Source organism: Trachypithecus francoisi, unplaced genomic scaffold (genome assembly GCF_009764315.1).
Source record: "Trachypithecus francoisi isolate TF-2019V2 unplaced genomic scaffold, Tfra_2.0 Lachesis_group14, whole genome shotgun sequence".
Taxonomy (NCBI): domain Eukaryota; kingdom Metazoa; phylum Chordata; class Mammalia; order Primates; family Cercopithecidae; genus Trachypithecus; species Trachypithecus francoisi.
In genome coordinates this window covers 49,187,304-49,210,792 of record NW_022681459.1, presented here as the reverse complement: position 1 = coordinate 49,210,792, position 23,489 = coordinate 49,187,304, and the positions used below count along the sequence as shown (strand labels likewise).

The 23,489-nt window shown below is 50.5% G+C and overlaps 1 protein-coding gene across 1 annotated transcript in view; it reads left to right on the top strand.

Annotated features, from left to right (window-relative positions):
- The first annotated feature begins 1,813 nt into the window (after positions 1-1,813).
- TBC1D10A (TBC1 domain family member 10A) overlaps positions 1,814-23,489 on the top strand; it is a 35,344-nt gene continuing 13,668 nt past the window's right edge. Inside the window, exon 1 of the mRNA XM_033233210.1 lies at positions 1,814-2,175. Within this exon, the coding sequence (XP_033089101.1) occupies positions 1,967-2,175 (209 nt within the window). The 5' untranslated portion in view covers positions 1,814-1,966. The remainder of the gene's footprint in view (positions 2,176-23,489) is intronic.

Here is a 23,489-nt window from a genome sequence, read left to right as displayed (position 1 = left end):
TCTCTAGGCCTGTCTCTCCCACAGGTCTACAGGGAGTGTCAGATGACAATAGACTGTGACTTGTAAACCATAAAGTACTAGACATAAGTAAGGAGCTATAATTATAGATCCAAGAGTTGACAATCTCTAGGGTCAGAAGTTAGCTGCTAGGGTCTAAGCCCATACAGATAAAATTGACCCATCCCTCCAAATATAAGCAGTTGGTAAGAGCTAAGTTCGAGCCTGGGTGCAGTGGCTCATGCCTGTAATCTCAGCACTTTGGGAGGCCGAGGCAGGTGGATCACGAGGTCAGGAGATCGAGACCATCCTGGCTAACAAGGTGAAACCCCGTCCTACTAAAAATACAAAAAAATTAGCCAGGTGTGGTGGTGGGCGCCCTTAGTCCCAGCTACTCAGGAGGCTGAGGCAGGAGAATGGCATGAACCCAGGAGGCGGAGCTTGCAGTGAGCCGAGATCGTGCCACTGCACTCCAGCCTGGGCAACAGAGAGAGACTCCATCTCAAAAAAAAAAAAAAAAAGAACTCAGTTCGAACCCTGGCTGTATTCACAGCCAATTCTGGGACCTTAGGTAACTGACTTTACCTGACTTTACCTCAGTCTCCTTAACTGTAAAATGGGACTAATAATGGTGTATATCTCATTGCTAAGAGATTACAAGACATGTTGCAACCAATTTGGAAAACAGTTTGCCACTTCCTCAAAAGGTTAAACAGTTGCCATATGACCCAGTAATTTCACTCTTCCTTATCTATCCAAGAAAAATGAAAACATAGGCCCCCACGCAAAAGCTTGTACCTGAATGGTCAGAGCAGCATTATTCATAATGGCTGAAAACTGAAAACACGCGAATGACCATCACTGATGAATGGAAAAACAAAATCTGGTCTAGTCCCAGCTCCCAGGAGGGGCAGTATGGGTCTTTCATGGCGGTGTGGAAAGGGAGGGGTGGAGCCAGACATACCTGGGGCAGATGTGAATCCAGAAGCTCTGATACATGCTACAATGTGGATGAACCTTGAAAATGTTCAAGAGAAAGAATCCAGACATAAAAGGCCATATATTGTATAATTCCATTTATATGAAATATCCAGAAAAGGCAGATCTATAGAAACAGAAAGCAGATTAGTGGTTGCCAGGGGATGGGGAAGCCAGGATGCGGAGTGACTGCTAATTGGTAGGGGTTTCTTTTAGGGGTGATGAAAATGTTCTAAAATTAGAGTGTTGTGATGGCTGCACAACTTTGTAAATGTGCTAAAAATCGTGTACACTTTAAACGTGAATTTATGGTACGTTTATGTTCCATAAAACTGCTGGGGAAAAGACTGCAGGAGAACGTAGGTAGAGCTTTGGGCGTGCGTGGCTCAGTAAACGCTGTTGATTATTAATAATTAGGTCTCACGAGATAATTTAAAACCCCAGAAGCAGTGAGTGCGATGGGACTGCCAAACTTCCCGCTCAGGCTGGGCCTTTAAGCCGCTCTGTGTCCCTGAACTCACTTGGGCCTCCTCAGAGTTCCTCATATATGAATGGGGGAAACATCCCTACCACGTCCTTAAGGTCTCGCAAGGAGCGGGGCTCAGGAGGCAGATGAGGAATCCATGGAGGAAGCCCTGGGCCTCTGACTCGCGCTCTGCAGTAGGTGACAGGCCCCCCTTAGGGCTAACCCGGAAAGGCCCGAGCTCGTCCAGGTGAGTTCTCGTGATTGGCAGCCCGGAGGAGGGCAGGGAGGGCTGCGGTGACGGCTGCCCCGCCTCCCCACGTCGGGCTTGCTGGCGCCCGCCAGGGGAAGGTGGGCGGGGCTCGGGGTCCGCGGCGCCCATTGGGCGTGGGGGCAGAGCTCCCGGGTGGGCCTGGAGCCCCGCCCCCTCCCTTGCGGCGGCCAATAGGCGCCGCGCGTGGGCGGGGCGTCGGCGGCAGCCGGGCGGCTGAGGTGGCCGCTGGGGCTCAGGCGGCGGGCGCGGCCGGGATGGCGAAGAGCAACGGAGAGAATGGGCCGCGCGCGCCCGCGGCCGGGGAAAGCCTGTCGGGAACCCGGGAGAGCCTGGCCCAGGGCCCCGACGCCGCAACCACCGACGAACTCAGCTCTCTCGGATCCGACTCGGAGGCCAACGGCTTCGCCGAGCGCCGCATCGACAAGTTCGGCTTCATCGTGGGCTCACAGGGCGCCGAGGGCGCGTGAGTAGCGCTGGGGGTCGGGACTGAGCGCGGTACCCACGCGGGGGGCCTCGACACAGACGGAGGCGCCCTCGGGACTTGCCGACACGTCCCCCTCCCAAGCAGGGACCACTAATCCCCCTTCACTCTCCTGCCCCACCCTCACCACCCCTGCCTTCCCAGACCCGCCCCCTTCGCAGTCCTACTTCCGACCCAGAGGGCGGACGGGCCCACACCTCCACCTGCCACCTCCACCCTCCAGACTGACCCGCCCCCAGGAAGGACCCACTGTGCCCTCCTCCCAACAGTGGAACAGAATGACAGACACTGCCCCAAACCCACCCCTGCCTCCAAGGCCTTAGGGATGATTGTCTCTGCCACCCCGACAGGCTCCCAGATGGCTGGCGCTCCCCTCCATAGACACATATTCTCCATCCCTCCCCCTACCACAAATCCACAGATGCCCTTGTCTCCCCGCCCCCCACACTGCCCCCACACCAAGAGACCTCAGACCGACTTCAGGACTGACTGCCCTGCCCCCACCCCTTCCCAGGACAGACTGACCCTTTCCTCGAGGCACACATACCTCTGGATGGACTGACATTGGTCGCCTCCCTCCCCTCAGCCCCATCCTGGGACAGACAGTCCCTTCTCCTCATGGAAGGGTCAGAAAATGGCCCCCTACCCCCTCATACACAGCTTCCTCCACTGGCATCGGCAACAGGTGGGCAGGTACTCCCCTTCCCAGCACCTACAGGGCGACAGGGAGCACCACCACTAGGACAGACCATCAGCTCCAGCAGCCACAGGAGCCAGTAGATGGGCTCTTTGTGTGTCCTGGGAACATACGCCTCCTCCCAAAGGCAGATCTTGGGCATGGGACGGGGGCAGGCAGGGAGACAGCAGGGTCCCTGCTCCTATAGCATCCCCCGATGTCCTATCCCGAGAGCACCCAGACACCCAGCTAGCAGACAGAGAAATGTGGGGCAGTGGGCTAGCACCTTGCCTCCAAGCTGGGCCGCACGTTGCCCCACAGAGTCCCCTGAGCCCAGGCCTCAGAGATCATGTGTATAGGCTGGTGGTCCCCTTAGGAAAGATGGACTCCATACCCCACTCCCATCCCAGCTGTCCTGTCATGTGAGACCAGTGTTGTGCACAGAACTGACAAGGCTCCCTCCTGGTGTGTGCTTTCCATCCCAATCACCAGTCGGAGCTCCTGAGGCACTGCCATGACCCTACTCCAGAGAATATCCTTTCTCCCCGTCTCTGACCAATTGAGATTGTCCAAGGTCACCCCAGACTCTCTCATGACTTATGGAAGCCCTTTGACTGTCTAAGAACCCCTGTCACTTCCGGGATTTTCCCCAGCCCTAAAGCCTCTTATTCACCAGGCCTCCTTCTTCCTTGGAGAAATCCAGGCCCCTCCCCTAAGGGGAGGTCCCTCTCACCCACTGGATCTGTCTCCTCCAATACCTCCCTACTGGTTCACAGCAGGCTAAGCTTAGTCCAGGACTCAGAGAGAGCACCCCTCATTCTGAACCCTCCCCGTGACTGATGCTTTGTCACAGTTCCCCAGGGATTCACTTGTGAGAACTTAGTGGGGACCTGGAGTGTTTTGAATTGAAGAGCGGTCACCTGGGATTAGGGCCCAGGAAGGAGTGTGGTCTTGAGATCTGGGAAAGGAGTTCCCAGTTGCATTTATGGGACCTTGGAAGGAAGAGCTCAGATTTGTGGGAGAATGCTAGGGCACGAGAATTTCTACTACATACTTATCAGGCAATCAACCACATCTTGGGGTGCAGAGCAATGAGATATATTAGGAAAAGGAATTACACTTGCTAGCTTTGTGACCTTGGGCAAGATCCTGAATCCCTGAGCCTGTTTACTGACTGTAAAGGGCAACAGTAACACCCACTTCCCAACATTACTCTGGGGGTTAAATGAGATCAGATATGTGAAGGTGCTTAGCACAGCACTTGGCACAAGTGGTGGCCCAGAAAATGTTAGTTTTCTTTCTTTCCTTCTAAGGGTCTGAGAAATGAAGAGAAAAATGAGGGCATATCTCTGGTATTTATGGGCAGAGTGAGGCCCCAGTGTAAGCACCTCCCTTTGGCTGTAGTCCCCAACCAGGCAGCCAGACATCTGTCTTTCTTACCCCACAACCACAAACCCGGGATGTGGCTCTGCAGACACCCTCTACATTGCTGCTGTCTGTAGGGCTGGGACTGAGTTGGGATCCCAGGTCCAGTTCTCTCTCCCTCTCTCACTTTCTGGAGCCTGTCGGTCAACCCAAAATCTCTGGTATCTGAAAGCTTCGATGTTCCCTACTTAGTTTATATTGTGGTTTCAAAAAAGCCAAGAGTAAGTCCCTGCCCAAGGCCATAGAGGGGAAGTTATGGGAAGTTTCAGGGTGACTGCCCTAAACCCAGTCTCGTGGTTGAAGGCTAGGAGTCCATGTTCTATGCTAGAGAAGTGAAACGTTAGCACTCATGGGTACTGTGGTGATGGTGGGGACTCTGACTCCGGATTAAAAGTCCATTTCAGTTACCCTGGGCCAAAGGTTGTCTCAAGACATTTTGGTTGTGGAAGTTGCCAGGCCCTGGGCGTAAGAAAGCAGGTCACAGGCTACCTTACTCAGGTGACTATTAGCTACATGGCATGAGTATATCAAAAAACCATAGACTGCACTGTAAAGGATACATTTTTTTTTTTTTTTTTTTTTGAGATGGAGTTTGGCTGTGTCACCCAGGCTGGAGTGCAATGGCACAATCTCGACTCACTGCAACCTCTGCTTCCCGGGTTCAAGTGATTGTCCTGTCTCAGCCTCCTGAGTAGCTGGGATTACAGGCACCCATCACCACGCCTGGCTAATGTTTCATATTTTTAGTAGAGATGGAGTTTTACCATGTTGGCCAGGCTGGTCTCGAACTCCTGACCTCAGGCGATCTGCCTGCCTTGGCCTCCCAAAGTGCTGGGTTTACAGGTATGAGCCACCGTGCCTGGCCTGCAAGGGATCTTAATAGATTGACCAGCTCAGACCTTTTCTCTCTCTTCAGAGAGAAGAATAACTTAAGATCATAGCATATTAGTGCAGAACTAGGACTTGGATTTAGGGTTTCTGACTCCCAGGTCAGTACAGTTTCCACTGCCTTCACCATCCATAAATATGGCCTTTGGTCCCTGCAGGATATCAGGTGTCAGACAGGTAGAACAGAAGTGTCTTAGCAGTCACCTGCCTGCTCTTACCTTCCCTGGCTTAGCTCAGCACTTTCGACTCTCTCAGCAGTATATGAGGCTAGTAGAAGTGGTCCAGAAGGTAAGAGTATGTTGTCATTGCCAGTTCATTAGACTGATTAGCTTCAGGACTAGGAAGAGGCTCATTCACCTTTTTCTCCTTAGTCTGCGGTGGGGTAATTAATACTTATTTACTGGGAGACATTTCAAGTTAGGAAGCTGAAAGTGGCGGGGCATGGTGGCTCACACCTATAATCCCAGCACTTTGGGAGGCTGAGGCAGGTGAATCGCTTGAGCTCAGGAATTCGAGACCAGCCTGGGCAACATGGTGAAACTCCGTCTCTACAAGAAAGTACAAAAAATTAGGTGGGCATTGTGGTGGGCACCTGTAATCCCAGCTACTCGGGAGGCTGAGGTGGGAGGATCTCTTGAGCCCAGGAGGCGGAGGTTGCAGTAGAGGCAGAGGTTGCAGTAAGCGAACATTGCGCCACTGTGTTCCAGCCAGCTCTTTTTTGAGACAGAACATGACCCTGTCTCAAAAAAAAAAAAAAAAAAAAAGCTGGGCGCTGTGCCTCATGCCTGTAATTCCAGCACTTTGGGAGGCTGAGGCGGGCAGATTGCTTGAGCCTGCCTGGAGTTCAAGACCAGCCTGGCCAACATGGTGAAACCCTATCTCCACAAAAAATACAAAAATTAGCTGGGTTTTGTGGCATACACTTATAGTCCTAGCCACTCTGGAGGCTGAGGTAGGAGGACTGCTTGAGCCCAAGAGATGGAGGTTGCAGTGAGCTGAAATCATGCCTATACTCCAGCCTGGGAGACCTTGCCTAAAAAAAAAAATGCTGAAAGTGACCTTAGAGCCTTAGAGATGGCCATCAGCATACAGATAAACTGGAGGCCTGTGAGAAACCTGGAATTCCTGATTCCCAGTCCTAGGCCTTTCCATTTCTTCACCTTATCTGTCTTTTGAGCCTACTCTGCAGGGAACGTTTAGTGAGACTGAGATGGTCATTGTCTGCTTTTGAGTAGTAGCCACAGGCAAGAAAGCAGCTAGCCAGTAAATGATACTGTGGGTGGCATAGGCATAGAGCAGAGTGCCCACAGCATTAGTTCTTCTGGCTTGGCTGGAGACCGAGTTGGTCATTGAAGCCCAGGAAGGGCCAAGTGCAGGGGTTCACAGCTGTAATCCTAGCACTTAGGGAGGCCAGGGCGGGCAGATCATTTGAGGTCAGGAGTTTGAGACCAACCTGGCCAACATGGCGAAACCCCATCTCTACTAAAAATACAAAAATTAGCCAGGCGGTAGTGGCGCACACCCATAATCCCAGCTGCTCAGGAGGCTGAGACAGGAGAATCGCTTGAGCCTGGGAGGTGGAGGTTGCAGTGAATTGAGATCATGCTGCTACGCTCCAGTGTAGGTGAGAGAATGAGACCCTGTCTCAAAAAAAGAAAGTCCAGGAGGGACCAGATGAGGCAAAAGACATATTTTCAGCAGGAAAGGGTGGGGGGAGTGATGATATCCCTCCTGTCACTTTGGGGTAGGAAGAGCAGACTTGTTTGGTGGCCCTTCTGTAGCATAGAGGAAGTGGTCAGGAAGGGAAAGAAGGATACAAGTTGTATACCAGGTCTGCTGGCCCGAGGGAGGTGACCGGAGAGAGGTGGTCCCTGACCTTCTCGTTTTCCTGTGTGATTGTCAGGTCTGGCCTCCTGAGGCTGAGAGCTTCTCACCCAGCCTCAGTCCACTCAGTCTGCAGGCCAGATGAGGTGAGGAGCTATGCTCTCTGGGATCCCATGGGTGTTGGCTTCCTGTTATGGGAGCAAGGGATCTGAGCTGGACCCAGGGAGAAACATCTGGAACAGCAGTATTGCCTTCTTCAGTTACCATTCCCTGGGCCTTTCATTACTAGCCAACTTTGGAAATCATAGAACTGGCTTAATTGGCATCCTCATAGTTTATTGTGTGCTGGTTTTTATTGGAGTGGGGTCAGGGCCCTCCTGGCAGGCCAGATCCTGACTCCTTGCCTTATTCTCTAGTTTGTAAACTCAGAGCATCTACTTTTCTTGAGCTGTTACAGATCCCAGGAGAACATGGAGCTGGCAGTGAGGTGGTCCCTGGGTGGCCCATCTGGAAGGAGGCATTTATATATATGGGGCCCTGGGCTGTGACTCTAGACTGCAGGCCTCCCATTTTCTCTCATTTTTCCCTTCTTAGCCTCAAGGAAAATCCGGTTTGGTGGCGCTGTGAGTGTTAGGGCCTCAGACAAGACCTGACTTGGTAAAGGAGGGAGCCGGCACACCAGCTGCTACCCTGGGAAGGTGCCTGTGTGTCCGCCTACTGGGAAACTCTAAGCTGTGGGAAAGAGATAAGACGGTAGCACCTACTTGATGTTTTGTCCTACCAGCATCTGGGCCTGAAACAGGACCTCCCAAGGGGCAGTGAGTCCTGGCTCTGGCCTAGCCACTCGATCTGTTTATATCGAGGTGGGCGAGAGAAGGTGCTGTATGCTCCCTCCTCACACAAGCTCCAGAGTCTGGCTGGCTATGTGATCTTGGACATGTTGCTTCACTTCTCTGAGCCTCAGTTTCTTACCTGCAAAATGGTTATGATAACACTGACTTTGGAGGATCATTTTGAGGTTTAAATGAACTAATGTTTGAAAAAGTCTGGCACAGGGTAGGTGCTCAGTTCTTCTCCCTCTTAAAGACTGGAGCGGCTTGTGGTTCTATCTTTTCATTTTCTACTTCCATCTTTGGCCATAATGATGAGTGTCAGTGAGGCCCAGCCCCTGTGGGCAGGAATGAACCCTAACCCATGGTGAATCCTCACTTCCCCTGAGAGGGGTGGTTATCCCCATTCTGTGAATGAGCATACTGAAGACCGAGGAGAAAGTGCCTAAGGTTTGCCAGCTGGTAAATGGCAGAACTGGGACTAGAACCTGTTTCTTGACACTGAATCCAGTAGTGACTACGCCTTGCTAAGGTGGCAGTGGGCAGGGTGCCGGGTGCTTACCAGTCCCTAAGACCCCCACACCCAGGGCAGAAGTTAGCAGGAATCTAGCTGCCTCCCCCTCCCAGTCTGGAGGGCAAAGCAGGTCTCAGTACAATGAAAGGTCATGGCCATCAAGCAGGAGAAACGCACAGGGAGGAAAATCCTTGGGAGAGATCCTGGAAGCATGGCCAGATCAGGCCTGGCCTAGTTCTCCCATAGGCCAGAGTCCGGATTGCATTGGTCTGACCCCAACATACTGCATAATGGCCATTTGACTTTGATATCTAGTCTGTGCCTTTTGGAAGAAGTGTTACTTTGTAGATGAGGCAGGGATTATGTTGCTTGTACCAGTGAGGAATCTGAAGGTTGGAGAACTCTTGCTGTCAGTGAACTGTGGAGCCAGATCAAAGAGGAATCCTAGGTCCTCCGACTCTCACCCAGTGCTCCTCTAGCTGCATAGCACTGCACATTCTCTTCCCCTCTCTCCTCCTCAGTCAAGGTAATTGAGCCTCCAGCCTCAGGATGCATTGCCAACCAGAGCAGAGCCCTGTCATCATCCATCCATTATCCTAGCTGATCACTTTATCCCGCAGACAGTACACTTGAGGGGTAAGAGGCCTCCTTTAACTGATTAGTCTGCCCCTGGTAAATCTATTGCCGCAATCCTGGGCCCAGAGACCCTCTCTGGCAGGGAGAAAACTGTACTGGCCACCCCACTGGCAAGTCAATGCTCCTGATACTTAACCTGCTTAGAAGCCCCCACCTAGGATTTCATGCCAACTTTGGCTTTCTCTGTCTCATCCTTCCCTTTCCCATCTCTCCTCCTCCTACCCTACCCTACTGCATTCTGTGCCCTGTCCAGGTCTTCAGAGGCTGCCATAGCTTAGCACTCAGTGCCTCCTCAGGTAGAGAAAGATTCAGCAGACCCAGCAGCCTGGGAGAGCAAACCAAGGCTTACTTTTGCCAGCTTATCCATCTTAGCAGTGAGCTTATTTACCACACATTTATTGAGCATCTACTCTGTCAGACCCTGTGATTTGGGCAAGAGATACAGAACTGAACAAGATGTCTATGTTTTATTGCCCTCAAGACACTCACAGACTTGCTGAAAAATAGAACCACAGACAAATCTTTCCAGTGTTGAATGATGAAGGCTGTCATCGAGGCATGCAGTTCCCCTGGGAGTATAGAGGAAAAAGCAGCCAGCCCCACCTACAGGAGCCTAGAAAGTAGTAGCATTTGATCCAGGTTTCAGAAGAGGCAAGGCAGGGCTGTGCTTTGGATGAGAGGGGACCCATGTGCAAAGTCCCTCCCAAAAGCAGTTGTTTGAGCCAAGGGCAGAGACGACAAGAAGAACGGGAGGCAGTAGGATGATACGAAGCAAGGGTAGGTTAAGGAAATGGATTGGGCGGTCCGAGTCTAGCCTTGAATGTCAGGCTGAGGCCTCCTCTGTTGCATAAAAGTTAGTTCAGGTCTGGCATGGAAGATGATCTAAAGAGGAGCTGGACTGCAGGCAGTGAGACCTGTTGGGAGAATCAAGGATGGCCTAAAAGGTTGAGACCTTGAAGAGGTCCGGAGCAGTGAGGATAAAGAGCCTGGCAAATCATTAGGGCTTGGTTCATGACTGCCATGTGGGCTGATGGAGAAGTAGGAAGACTCTGGACTAGCTGAAGTGGCTTCAGCCTCTTACAGAGTCCATTCTAGAGCCCTCTGGCTACAAGGAAGCAAGGCCAGTTGTGGCCTTCCTCTGAAGTGGGCAGTGGGCTGTTAGTGACTGTGCTTTGTCACAGCTCTGGGCTCCCCAAGGTGCCTGGTATGGCTGGCTCGCCCAGGGCACATCAAGGGGTTCTTTATCTCCTTCCAGCAGGAGAGTGGGTTGGCTGACCTGGTTGGGGAAGGAATAGGTTAAGCAGTGTTGAGCTTCCTTGTCTCTGCCTGGCAGACATGTTGGATGGCAAGGAAGGATGCAAGGAGAACCAGAAGAGAGGAGTGGGACCTGAGGTCATGGAAAACCTACCTTAGGGTGGTATGGCAACTGGGGAGGGTTTGGGCCTTTGGACACAGCATACACTGATCAAGGGGAGGCAGATGGCAACTGGAGGCTTGTTTGACCTCACTTCGCACCTTTATTCTGTTCTTAGAGGTGGTGCCTTGGCTGGGACAAAACCTATGAGAAGGCAAACTCCTCAGCACTTACAAGGGGCACCACCAGTGGCATCTCAGGGATGCGAGATTCTGGCTTGAAATGTGGATTTTAGGCTAGAGCCCTGAGAAAGGGCTCTGAACCAGGCACAGGGGTCAGAGTGTCAGTGATGGCTCCACCACTGACCTTTGTAATATGTGACTTAGGCACATCCCTCACCCAACCATGGGGCTAATGCTTTCAGTTTTTTTCACCCAGCACTTACTATATGTGCAGCCTTGTGTTAGGCTCAGGATATAGACCTGATCCTGCTCTCACAGGGAAATCAGACATTAAACAAGTAGTTTCAACCAGCTTGGGCAACATAGTGAGACCCCGTCTCTAAAAAATAAATTAGCTGGGTGCGTGCCGGTAGTACCAGCTACTACGGAGGCTGAGGCTGAGCCTGGGAGTTTGAGGCTGCAGTGAGCTATGATTGTGCCACTGCACTCCAGCCTGGATGGCAGAGCGAGACCCCATTTCTAAAAAAAATTTCAAAAAGAGAAAGAAGTTACCAGGTGTGGTTGTATACAAAGGATTGTGAAGATCAAATTAAATAATTGGATTGGGAACATAGTGTAAACAAACACTGCTGAACAGAGATCTGGAGACCTTAGCCCTGTGCCTTACTGAGCCACTAACTAGCTGTGTGACCTTGAGAAAGTTGCTTAATCTTGTTTTTTTTGTTTTGTTTTGTTTGAGATGGAGTTTCGCTCTTTTGCCCAGGCTGGAGTGACATGGCACAATTGATCTCGGCTCACTGCAACCTCCGCCTCCCGGGTTCAAGCGATTCTCATGCCTCAGCCTCCCGAGTAGCTGGGATTTTAGGTGCCCGCCACCATGCCTGGCTAATTTTTGCATTTTAGTAGAGACCGGGGTTTTGCCATGTTGGCCAGGCTGGTCTCAAACTCCTGACCTCAGGTGATCCACCCACCTCAGCTTCCCAAAGTGCTGGGATTACAGGCATGAGCCACCATGCCCAGCAAAAGTTGCTTAACTTTTTTAACCTCAGTTTCCCCCACATAAAAATAACGCAGTTTGTAGGTGTGTGTATGTGTGTTTGTTTTTAAGAGACAGGGTCTGACTCTGTCACCCAGGCTGGAATGCAGTGGTGCAATCACAGCTCACTGCAGCCTCAACCTCCCAGGCACAAGAGATCTTCCCACCTCAGTCTCCTGAGTAGCTGGGATTACAAGTTCAAGCCACCATGCCTGGCTAGTTTTTCTTACTTTTTGTAGAGACAGAATCTCACTATGTTGCCCAGGCTGGTTTCAAACTCCTGGGCACAAGCGATCCTCCCTCCTCAGCCTCCCAAAGTGCTTACATTATAGGCATGAGCCACTATGCCAGCCAACTAAGGCAGTTTTGGTGGGATGGTGTTGAAGACAGCTACATCTGACATCCTGAAACTGACCGTGGTGTATATGAAAAGTACTTTGAAGCCTGAGTAACATAGGGAGACCCCATCTCTACATCCCATAATTTAAAAATTAACTGGGCATAGTGGTGTGCACCTGTTGTCCCAGCTACTTAGGAGACTGAGGTAGGAGAATCACTTGAACCTGGGAAATCAAGGCTGCAGTGAGCCATTGCACCACTGCACTCCAGCCTAGGCAACAGAGACCCTATCTCAAAAAAAAAAATAGTGCTTTGAGAAGTTCTGTATGTAGTACCACGCAAGTTCAGGGGGGTCACCATGGCACATGCCACAGAAGCCAGTGCTCCTAGCATACTCTGTTCCTCTTATGAGAGGACCTCTCTTATTGATTGATTGAAACAGGGTCTTACTTTTTTGCCCAGGTTGGTCTTGAACTCCTGGCTTCAAGTGATCTTCCTGCCTCTGCCTCCCAGAGTGCTGGGATTAGAGGCATGAACTGCCATACCAGGCTGGACTTCTCTTTGTGTGCGGGATTGGTGTCCCTCAGGTCTCTGGGGATGTAATCAAATCAAGGGATGCTTTGATTTATCTAGCTCTTTAGTCTGCAAAGTGCTTTCATTTCCACTGCCTCTCAGTGACCCTTATGGGAGCAATGGGAAATTGGTAGGCTATTATTTTACCCTATTTCCTGATAAGGAAACCATAGGTGAACAAGTGATGGAACTGGGCCTGGCACCTAGCACTCCTCCTTCCCAATTTCCCATCTTACCAAAGTTGGTGACCACTGTGTGGCCTCTCGTCCTTCCCTTCCTGTCCCAGCTTAGGACTTCAGCCCAGCCCCAAGTGTCTACACTTCTCCTACCAGGCTTCTCAGGTTGTTTTTGTTGCTAAGTTGTCATAATGGATGGCACAATTCCTATCCCAGGACTCCACACACAGCTCCTCATATGTACCCCAAGACAAGGCAGGAGCAGCTGGATCGTGAGTGGCCCAGTGAAGGAGCATAAGTTTGGAGAACTCCTGTCCCTCCTCAGTGCTTTGGGCCTTGGACACTGAGTCCAGAAGCGATCTTCCCTGGCCAGCCACTTTTGGAGAATGCTGCTGCTTTCCCTTTCATCTGTCTTGGCTTCACAAAAAAGGAGAACCTAGGCCGGCACTGCAGCTCACGCCTGTAATCCCAGTACTCTGGGAGGCCAAGGTGGGCAGATCACTTCAGTCCAGGAGTTCAAGACCAGCCTGGGCAACAGAGCAAAACCATCTCTCTACTAAAAATACAAAAAAATTAGCTGGGTGTGGCGGTGGCATTGGGAGCGGGAGTATTATTAGGATTAAGGGAGATGTTGTGAGTAAAGCACCCAGCACAGTGTCTGTCACAAAGGGCTCTGTGGAACATGGTGGCTCTCACAATTCAAGTGTAAATTACCCTATAAGATTTCACCTCAGGCATTTAGCATAATGGTAAGGGAGCAATGCAGCTTTGGGTTGAAGATCTGGCTTCCCTCACATGCTCTTCCAACTTACTCATGACCATGAGGGTTAGGCAGGAGCCAGTCCCACTCAGCCTGTGGTCTGGAGCTTCCTGGCCTGCCAGGGCAGGTTGGGAATCCCTCCATGAGTTCCTCACTGAGTCATCTGGAGCAGGGCTCTGATCTGAGGGCCTGACCTTCCCTTTCCTTGGTCTGTAAAGATAAGCAGAAGTAAGAGCAAAGGTGGGCCTCCCAAAAGATTCAACTCGAGGCTTGCAACCAGAGTGCTGCCCGGGGCCTCTGTCCTCCTGGGTGGTGGCAGTCACTTGGGGAAGGAGGCCAAGTTTGCTTAATAATTAACCACTACACTCCTCTGTGGTTTTTTTGTGGGGTTTTTGATTTTTTTTTTTTTGAGTCGGGGTGTCCCTCTGTCACCCAGGCTGGAGTGCAGTGGCATGATTATGGCTCACTGCAGCCTTGAACTCCTGGGCTCAAGCAATCTTCCACCTCAGCCTCCTGAGTAGTTATGACTATAGCCATGTACCACTATGCCTGGCTAATTTTCAAAAGAATTTTGTAGAGACAAGGTCTCACTCTCTTGCCCAAGCTGGTCTCAAACTCCTGGCCTCAAGCAATCCTCTGGCCTCTGCCTCCCAAAATGTTGGGATTATAGGCATGAGCTACTGTGCCTGGCACCATGTAGACTTTCATCCTGAGCTTCCTGTTCTGCTTCTGAGTGACCCCTCCATCCTCCCAGGATAGTCACTGTAATGCCATTCCATACAGGAGCCTATATGGTGGACTAGGCTTTCACCTACATCACCTCATTTAATTCTGTGAGAGCATTTATCATCATAGTCCCCATTTTACAGAGGCAGAAACCAAGTCCCAGAGAGGCAAAGTGACTTGCCAAGTGTCACACAGTTTGTGTCTCTGAGTCCACTGAGCTCCAAGCTCCTCAGGAGCAAGCCTGTGTATCCCCAGCCTACTGGACAGCACTTGGTGGTGGAGTTGAGTGACAGAGGGAGAGATGAGCAGGGCCTGGATTCACTTTCCAGTGCCATCCCCTGCTTGACTTGGACTTTAGCCGGTTATTGTCTTTCTGAAGAACCTGAGTTTCCTTATTCACAAAAGGGAGTTGATAATTAGAGGACTTATCTCATGGGCTTGTCAGGATTAAATGAAATAATGTAAGTTAAGTGCTGAACACAGTGTCTGGTGCAAGCGACTGGTAAGTGTTATAACAGAATTCAGTTAAGTTAATTGAATATTAGAATTGTAATGTTATAAAATGCCATCATCAAGCAGATCTGTGCTCAGCCCTGTGCTGGGCTTTGAGGAGGATCTAGAGCTGGTACCAGGCCAGAGAGGGAATGCTCTTTATCAAGTTCTTACTATGCTTTACCCACCTGATCTCAAGGTAGAGGAGCATATTCCCTCCTTACTGCTGACAACACTTAATGAAATTCAGAGTGTCTGAGGTCACCAAGCTCATGAATCAGTCAACACACACATTTGTTGGCCAGGCGAGGTGGCTTACGCCTGTAATCCCCACACTTTGGGAGGCCGAGGTGGGTGGATCATGAGGTCAGGAGATTGAGACCATCCTGGTCAACATGGTGAAACCCCGTCTCTACTAAAATAAATAAACAAACAAACAAACAAACAAAAGTTAGCTGGGTATGGTGGCACATGCCTGTAGTCTCAGCTACTCAGAAGGCTGAGGCAGGAGAACAGCTTGAACCCGGGAGGCGGAGGTTGCAGTGAGCTGAGATTGCGCCACTGCACTCCAGCCTGGGCGACAGAGCAAGACTCCGTCTCAAAACAACAACACACACACACACACATATTTGTTGAGCACCAGCTAGGTATCAGGCTTGGAACACACTGCAGAGAATGAGGCCAAGAGAGCCCCTGCCCTCCAGGAATGCACCTTCTCATGAAATGCTGCCTCTGCAGAACAGCCTTCAGGTGGAGAAGCTCCACCTGTCCCACTGGACTGCTCACATTCCCCGAACAAGTCATTCCCTTTCCTACTAACTTGCATTGGAACGTACTATTTTGCCTGGTGTGTCCTTTCCCCTTTCTCAGCCTAACTACTTGCTGTCATCCTTCAAACCCCAATTTAAAAGTCAACTCCCCTTTAAAGCTTTCTCTAAACAGCCCATCCTCACCTTGGGGTCCTTTTGCAGTCTCCTAGCCCCCCCTGCATGCTCCTGTGATGGCGTTTCTTCTCTGTGTGCTAGTTATTTACCTACCCATTCGTCGCTGCCAGATTGACCTCCTCAAGGGCAGGGACCACATTTTATTCATCTTTGTAGATTCAGAGCCTGGAACACAGGCTCTAGAAAGGTGTGCATGGAATATAATGAGGGGCTGATTGTGTTCTGTCCCTGGAGTAGTTAGGAGAGGCTTTGTAGAGATGAGAAGAAGCTCGGAATGAGGCTTCCCAAGATGATGGCACCAAAATTGAATGGGGGTTGAAGGAAGATGGCTCAGGGTAGGGTCCTCTAGAGATGGGACTAGGGGAGAAAGGGATGTGCAGGGGAACAGGAGGGCCTTGAGAGCCAGGGCCTGAAGTTTCTTTGTTTTTTGTGGTGTTGTTATTTTTGTTATTTGTTTTTTTGTTTGTTTGTTTTGAGAAAAGGTCTTGCCCTGTGACCCCGTGGCCCAGTCTAGGGTGCAGTGGCACACTGATGGTTCACTGCAGCTTCAAACTCCTGAGCTCAAGTGATCCTCCCACTTCAGTCTCCCGAGCAGCTGGGACTGCAGGGTGTGTGTGCCGTAATGTCCAGCTACAGGTCCTGAGGTTTCTGTGGGATAATGAGGGCAGTAGGGAGCCATGGACGAGTCTGGGTAGAGGAGGGGCCTTATATAAACAGTGAGTCAAGACTAATTTTGGTAAGATCTATCAGTGAGATCTAGCAGTTTGGTAAGGATGAGTCAGGGTGGCCCCTGGGTGCCTGCAGTGAGATTGTGATCCAAGGACCCAGTCACCAGCAAGGGAATTCCAAACAGCACTCTGCCTGGTGGGAGCTGGGATTTGGAGAAGGGATGTCTTCTGTTGAGAATAGTCTCGGGCGGCACGCAGTGACTAATGCCTGTAATCCCAGCACTTTGGGAGGCTGATGCAGGCAGATCACTTGAGCCCAGGAGTTTGAGACTAGCCTGGGCAACATGGCGAAACCTTGTCTCTACACAAAATACAAAATGTAGTGGGGCGTGGTAGCATGAGACTATGGTCCCAGCTACTCGAGAGGCCGAGGTGGGAAGATCGCTTAAGCCCAGAAGGTGGAGGCTGCAGTGAGCTGAGATCTTGCCACTGCACTCCATCTTGGGCGACAGAGCAAGACCCTGTCTAACACCTTTCTGCAGTCGTCAGGGAGAACTGCTTTGGAGTTTCTTCTGTGATCTGTGCCCTTCCCTATGAGTGCATCAGAGGAGGGTGGGTTCCTTGGTTTTTCTTTTTGGGAGCCAGCAAGGCTGGTGCCTAAAGGAACCATTTCTCACACTGAGTAGGGTGGAGTTGAGCGGAGTGGAGAGCTGGGCAGAGGTCCAGGGCACCAAGGCCAGTAAAGGGTGGAGAGAACCTGTTTACCATTGTGCACTGACCTAGCACTGGAAGGAACAGAGCCAGGGAATTCCTCATGGGGAAGACAGGCAGCCCCAGAATTAGCCTGCATTGGGAAGGAGGGAGAGTGAAGCAAGCCAGATTCTCTCACTCAGACAGGGAGCCTGGACACTGCCAGCCGGCTCCCAGGCAGGGATGGCCGGGCCCCAGAAGGGAGTGCCAGGCTGCTGCAGACCGTCTTCCTTTTTCCTACCAACTCACAGCGTGCGTGGCCTCAGGCAGGCTGCTTACCTTCTGGGGAGGGGATGGCCTCACTGCATGATCTCATAGGTTTCCCAGTCCTGACAGCCATTTGCACACCACCAGCCTACCCTCTCCTGCACTTTGGTTTCCCATCATCACTTCTTATGGAACTGGTCTAAAAGCCATTTATACCTTCATTCATTACCACCTCTTAGGGTAGTGAACTCCAGAGGTTGTTGCCTAATATGCAAAACAGGTCAGCCTTTTGTTTGTCCTCACTTCACTTTCAGGCTCTGGGTGGAGAGGGAAGCCCTCTGGATTGGTGATGGCCCTGCTCCTCCTGCACATCCACTTCCCAGTTTTCCACAGTTTGGTGGGACTTCCTCCAGCTGCCTCCTCTCCATCCTGGAGACCCAAGCGTGAGGGGTTATTTTCACATTATTCACTCCTGCCTTTCTCGGCACAGAGGGTGATAAGAAGAGGGAAGAGAATGTGACAGGGATTGAAGCCGTGGTGTGAGCGGGGGACTTTATATGTCTTGGAGAGTTTAGTGCTCGGATGGTAGCCTCTACTTCCAGGCTATGTAACCTTGGGCATATTACTCCACTGTGCTGAATCTTGGTGTTCTTGTCTATTAAATGGAGATAATTAAAGCTATTTCCTTGGGGGATTGTGTGCCTGTGTAGTGCTTGGCAGAGCTAGTACACGGCCAGCGCATGAAATGTGTCAGCTCTTACTGCCTCACATCATGTTTACCCATGCTCTCCGAGGAGGTGGCATTCCTCCTGGGTTACAGATGAGGAACTGGAAGCTCAGAGAGCAGAGCAGCCAGCCCTATTTCACACAGCTGTAAAGCTGTAGAGCTGGGATCAGCAGCCAGGAGTTAGAGTTTGTTTACCATTGAGCAAATTAAGTAATCTCTCAGAGCCTTAATTGCTTCATGAGTAAAATGGTGGTAATCATGCCCTGCCTTCCTCAAAGGCATGTGTATGGGGACCAGTCAGATGAGGAAGGAGATGTGAAAGTGCTAGTTAAGCTGCAAATACCAGTCACCTAATAGCTGCCATTTGCTGGCCACCTACCAGGCTGGGCCCTTGTACACATTTATTCCTCATTGCAGCCCTATAAAAGATGAGGTGTGCATTATGACCCCACTTAAAGATGAAGTTGAGGCTTAGGAGGTCACATGTTTTGCACATGGTCTCCCAGTTAGTAGACGGAGGAACTGGAGTACTAGCTCAGTTGACTTCAAGTCCCCACTCCATTTCTTCTACCCTGCACCCCACCTGGTTTCCCCAATGGGTGAGAGGAGGATCAGTCCTGTGGTCTGTGACCTCAGACTTTCTGCTTAGGGTGTATTTCTCTTTGTTTGAGCTGGTTCAGGGAGTGAGGTTTGGAGGAGGGTGTAGATGGGTTCCTTGATATCCAGGTTTATCTCCCACGACAGGCTAGGATAAGGAGGTGATGGGCATGGGCACTGCCCTTGCTGAACCTGCCTAGCCAGAGGTGCTGAGATGTGCTTGGGCAGAAAGCAGATGTCTAGAAGGACAAGGGAAGAGAGAACCCCAGCCCTTGGTCTCAGTAGCCTGGGAAGCAGTCTTGTCCTTCTGAACTTTTGGAAGCCTCAAGCCTCTGGGTTTTGGGAGAACGCTAGGAAACTGGAAACCTACAGAGAATGGGGTCAGCAGAGAGTCACTGCTGCCTTGGACCATGACATGGCACAGCATGGCTAAGCCTGTTCCAGTCCAGGAGCCTGACAAGATCTGTGATTAGGTGCCAACTTGTCTCCTCTAAGCCTTTCCTCCTCAGAAGCTGGGGCTGCAAGCAAATGGCAGATTGCCCTGGCCGGGTGCAGTGGCTCACGCCTGTCATCCCAGTACTTTGGGAAGCTGAGGTGGGCGGATCACATGGTCAAGAGATTGAGACCATCCTGGCCAACATAGTGAAACTTCATCTCTACTGAAAATACAGAAATTAACTGGGTGTGGTGGTGCCCCCGCTACTTGGGAGGCTGAGGCAAGAGAATCGCTTAAACCCGGGAGGCGGAGGTTGCAGTGAGTCAAGATTGCGCCACTGCACTCCAGACTGGGCGATAGAGTGAGACTCCGTCTCAACAACAACAAAAAAAGGCAGGTTGCCCAGGCTTACCTTTGCACCTGAGGTTGTGCTGGCAAACCATCCCATGCAGTGTATTGGTGTCTCTGAGCATTGCTAGGTATGGGCAGGCCACTCAGTGGGGCAGTCAGAACACTGGAGGAGGGGGTTAGACTGTCTCCAGTGGCTTGGGGGCCAGAGATAGAGCCACACAGAAGCATCTGGAGAAGGGCCTGATTTCCCCACAGCCTTCCCCGGGGAGCTAGAAGTAGCATATTGGCCACTGTGACAGAGGGGAAGCCCTGGGTCAGCCACTTACTTATTAGCTTTGTGACTTTGTCCAAGTCATACAACCTCTCTGATCAGGCCAAGTCTGTCATGGGCCAAATGGAAATGGTAATTAATCTGTGAGGGCCCCACTTCACTGAGCTATTAGAGGGACACGTACACTTTCTAAGACAGAAGTAACTTGTAACCCTGATGCAGTGCAGATGAGGGTAATGATGTCATGGAGAAAGCCAGGCGGGCAGCTGTTGAACACCTGCGGGGGCGGGGTGCGGTGGGAGTCACAGAAGAAGTTCAAGACCTGGTCCATTTGGGGAGGGACAGTGCTGAGTAATATGAGCAAGTGGTAATGAAGTACGTATTTCACACTTAATGACTTGACTCATTTATCAGTTGGTGCTGAAATCAGTTTTAGGGGCTTGTGACCAGCATTTAAAACAATAGAATAGAATAATGTAAAATCAATCTGGAAATATCAGAGTGCGTTAGTACATGTAAGGGCAACTCGTTTCCTAAAATGTGTCCTGGTTGTGTGTGTGTATGTGTGTTTGTGTGGGTCTCAGTTTAAAAAGCGTGAGACATGGTGTTCTGAGCCAGGATGAAGATCTTCAGGTTGGAGGACATTTTGCGAGATCTGCGCAGGCAGGCAGGCAGGCAGGCATGCAGGCTGTGTGGAGGCTGAGGGTTTGGCCTGTGGAGGCAGAGAAGTGTAGTACAAGGGTCAAGAGCATGAGCTGTTAGAGTCAGTCAGGCCTGGGTTTGAGTCCCAGCTCTGCCACTTATAGCTATATGGTCTTAAGGAACACTCTTAACCTTACTAAGCCTCGAATTCTACTTTAAAATGAGGAGAATGGGCCAGGCACAGTGGCTCACGCCTGTAATCCCAACACTTTGGGAGGCCAAGGCTGGTGGACCGCCTGAGGTCAGGAGTTCAAGACCACCCTGGCCAACATAATGAAAGCCTGTCTCCACTAAAAATGCAAAACATTAGCCGGGGGTGGTGATGGGCGCCTGTAATCCCGGCTACTTGGGAGGCTGAGGCACGAGAATCATTTGAACCCGAAAGGCGGAGGTTGCAGTGAGCCAAGATCGCGCCATTGCACTCCAGCCTGGGCAACATGAGCAAAACTCTGTCTCAAAAAAATAAAATAAAAAGGGGAGAATGATACTATAGTAGGGTTATTACAAAAGGTACATGTGATAAAGGTATGTGAAGCATTGAGAAGAAAATTATAAGTAGTAAATAATCTACAAATGGTAACTACTGTTGCTGATTATTATTGTTGTAGTTGTGGTTTTTAATGTAATATTGGGCTCTGAAGGGTTACTGTCACTTGGAGAAGGGAGAAGAAAGGGCATTCAGGTAGGGGTGAGTGGATGATGAGGGATAAAAATGTGTGCGCCTGGTATGGGAGGGGTCTAGAATTGTGTGACCTCAAAAGGGGTGTTGAGATTATAGGTAGAAGTTACTAGGACAATTTTGGCATAATGTGGGGAAGAAAGCTTTAGCAGTGGAAATTGTTTAACAATAGGGTGACTTCACCTGGAGGTAAGGAAGGCCCACCCCTGGAGGAGTTCCAGCAGTGACTGAGCCACAAGAAACTGGTCTCACTTGTCTCTTTTGGCTTCAGAGGCTCCCTTAGGCTACCTTAAGGAAGGAGGGGTTTCCTGGAGGATGAGTGAGGCCGCCAGGTTTGCGACATCCCCCATGGGCCATTTGGTCCCTTATACCAGGCCAGCTTCTCTCTCACTAGCAATTGGTTCCTGCCCTCTCCACTGTCAGGAGGAAGCCACCTCAGGGCTTCAACACTGTCACACTATTTTCAGGGACCCCTCTGGCCCCAGCTTCATCTCACGGCTCCTCTCTGGGCATCCTTAGAGGGTCCAATTCATAAGATAGGCTGCACAAGCATATAGGGAAACTGAGGCTCAAAGAAGGAAGGGGACTTGCCTATTGTAGAAAGGATTTCTATATCAGACAGCAATTGGATCAGATGCTTTCTAAGATCCTGACTGAGTTAACTGAAGGATATGTGAACCTTCTGATTAAAATATACATATATATAGCCTGCAGTGTTTCAGGAGCACATCCTGTGCCTAGAGATATCTACCTGCCATTAGAGAGCACGTGGTACGCTGAGTGCCAGGTACAGCCAGACCTCCAGTGTCTTCTTTCTCACCATCTCCAGGTACATTAAACTCCTCTGTTGTTAAAGGAAAGGCCATTCAGATGGCCATATTGCCTCAAAATTTTCCCAATTTAGGATTTAAAAGATCAAAACAGATCTTTCAATTGACATGCACATTTAAAGTAGTAGTGGCTTTTTTGTTTGTTTCTGAGATCTTACGAAATCAATGGTGTAGCTTAAAATCAGTGGTGTCTTAGAATCCAGGAAATATGGTAGTTTGTTTTGTACTCTTTTGAAATTCCGGTTTGAGGTTTGACATTGGGGGTTTGAAACTGCCAGAGCTGTTATCTGGCATCAGTTAAAAGAACTCCGAATTTAACATGTTCCTCTGTGTATCTGCAGTTGGGAGAATGGGTGTCTCTGAGTCCCTGCAGTTACATTTTATCAATAAAGCCAGACTGAGGGTTGAGGTATCAAACAGACATATTTAATCACCTATGAGTTCTTTGGAAATTGGTAATCTCAAGTGAAAACCTTGCCCTCTGTAAGCCTCATTTTTTTCGTCTGTGCAGTGGGGATATTGGATCAGCCATTATCTACATCCATAACTGCCAGAACTTCCTGTTGACTCAGTTTGGGCACCCTTCTGACTGGTTAACTAGAAGGCTGTTCCCCCGACTTGTTGCATAAGCAGTGCATTATAGGTGGTGGAAGGTACCATGGCCTGGGAGGTGTGGGCCCTTAGTTTCTGCTCCTGGGATGTTTGGGGATTGCCCGGAGATACACATCCCTTTGTAAATTACCTGACCCTTTGTAAAGGCGTGGTCCCTGCTTTGCTCTTATCAGGAAAAGCATAGAAAGGAGTAACTCATGCCCTAGTTTTGCCTCTAGGTGGTGAGAGGGGCAGCAGTTCAAGGTGGGGGGTGCCTTGTTTCAGTGCTTTGAGGGGGCCTCCTTTGCCTAGGCTGTAGTCCTTCCTCAGATGTTCAGTTCCAAGGCTGCTCTCAGGCCTGGGCAGTTCCCCAGATAAAATGCACTGAGGAAGACCTTCCCTTTTGTGTCTTAGAGGCCTCAGCTCTGCCAGGGCCCCTCCCTCTGCTCTTCCAACCAGTAAAAGTCACAGTAGCATATTTCCTTCCGGCAGAGAGAGGATCAGAGACTCAGGCCTGGGCCAAGCCCCAGCCCCACCGTGTCCTGTTCCTGAGAACCTCCTCTGAGCTGCCTCCGACCCTGTGCTCCTTTCTGAGAGGTCAGGCAGCACTGTGTGCTGGCTCTTGGCTGGGACCTGACTTGGATTTGAGTCTGGGTTATTCCACTGATTTGCTGTTGGGCGCTGAGCAAGATACCTCTCCTGGGTATCTTACCTCTCTGAGCCTGTTTCCTCGTCTGTCATTAATATCTTCTTCTGTTAAGAAAGCACAAAAAAGCACCTTGGTGCTGAGGTGTTTTCCCCACATTCAATGCCCACCAGAACATCAACTCCAAGAGGGTCAGGACTTTGTTTTAATCATGGGACGGCATCCCCACAACCCAGAGGCCCTCGCCCTAGAACAGTGCAACACAGTTGTGCTAGCTGCCCAGTCAGTAGATCTACAAATATAAGAAGTGGTATTTCATGGGGCTTTGAAGTGTGTGTAGGATTTGATGGGTAGAGACAATTTGGGAAACATTCCTGCAAAGGGACTGGCATGAGTAAAGGCTGAGAGGTGGGAAAGGGCCAGGGCATAAATGGGGAAACTCTGAGTAATGAGTTTGGCTCAAGTA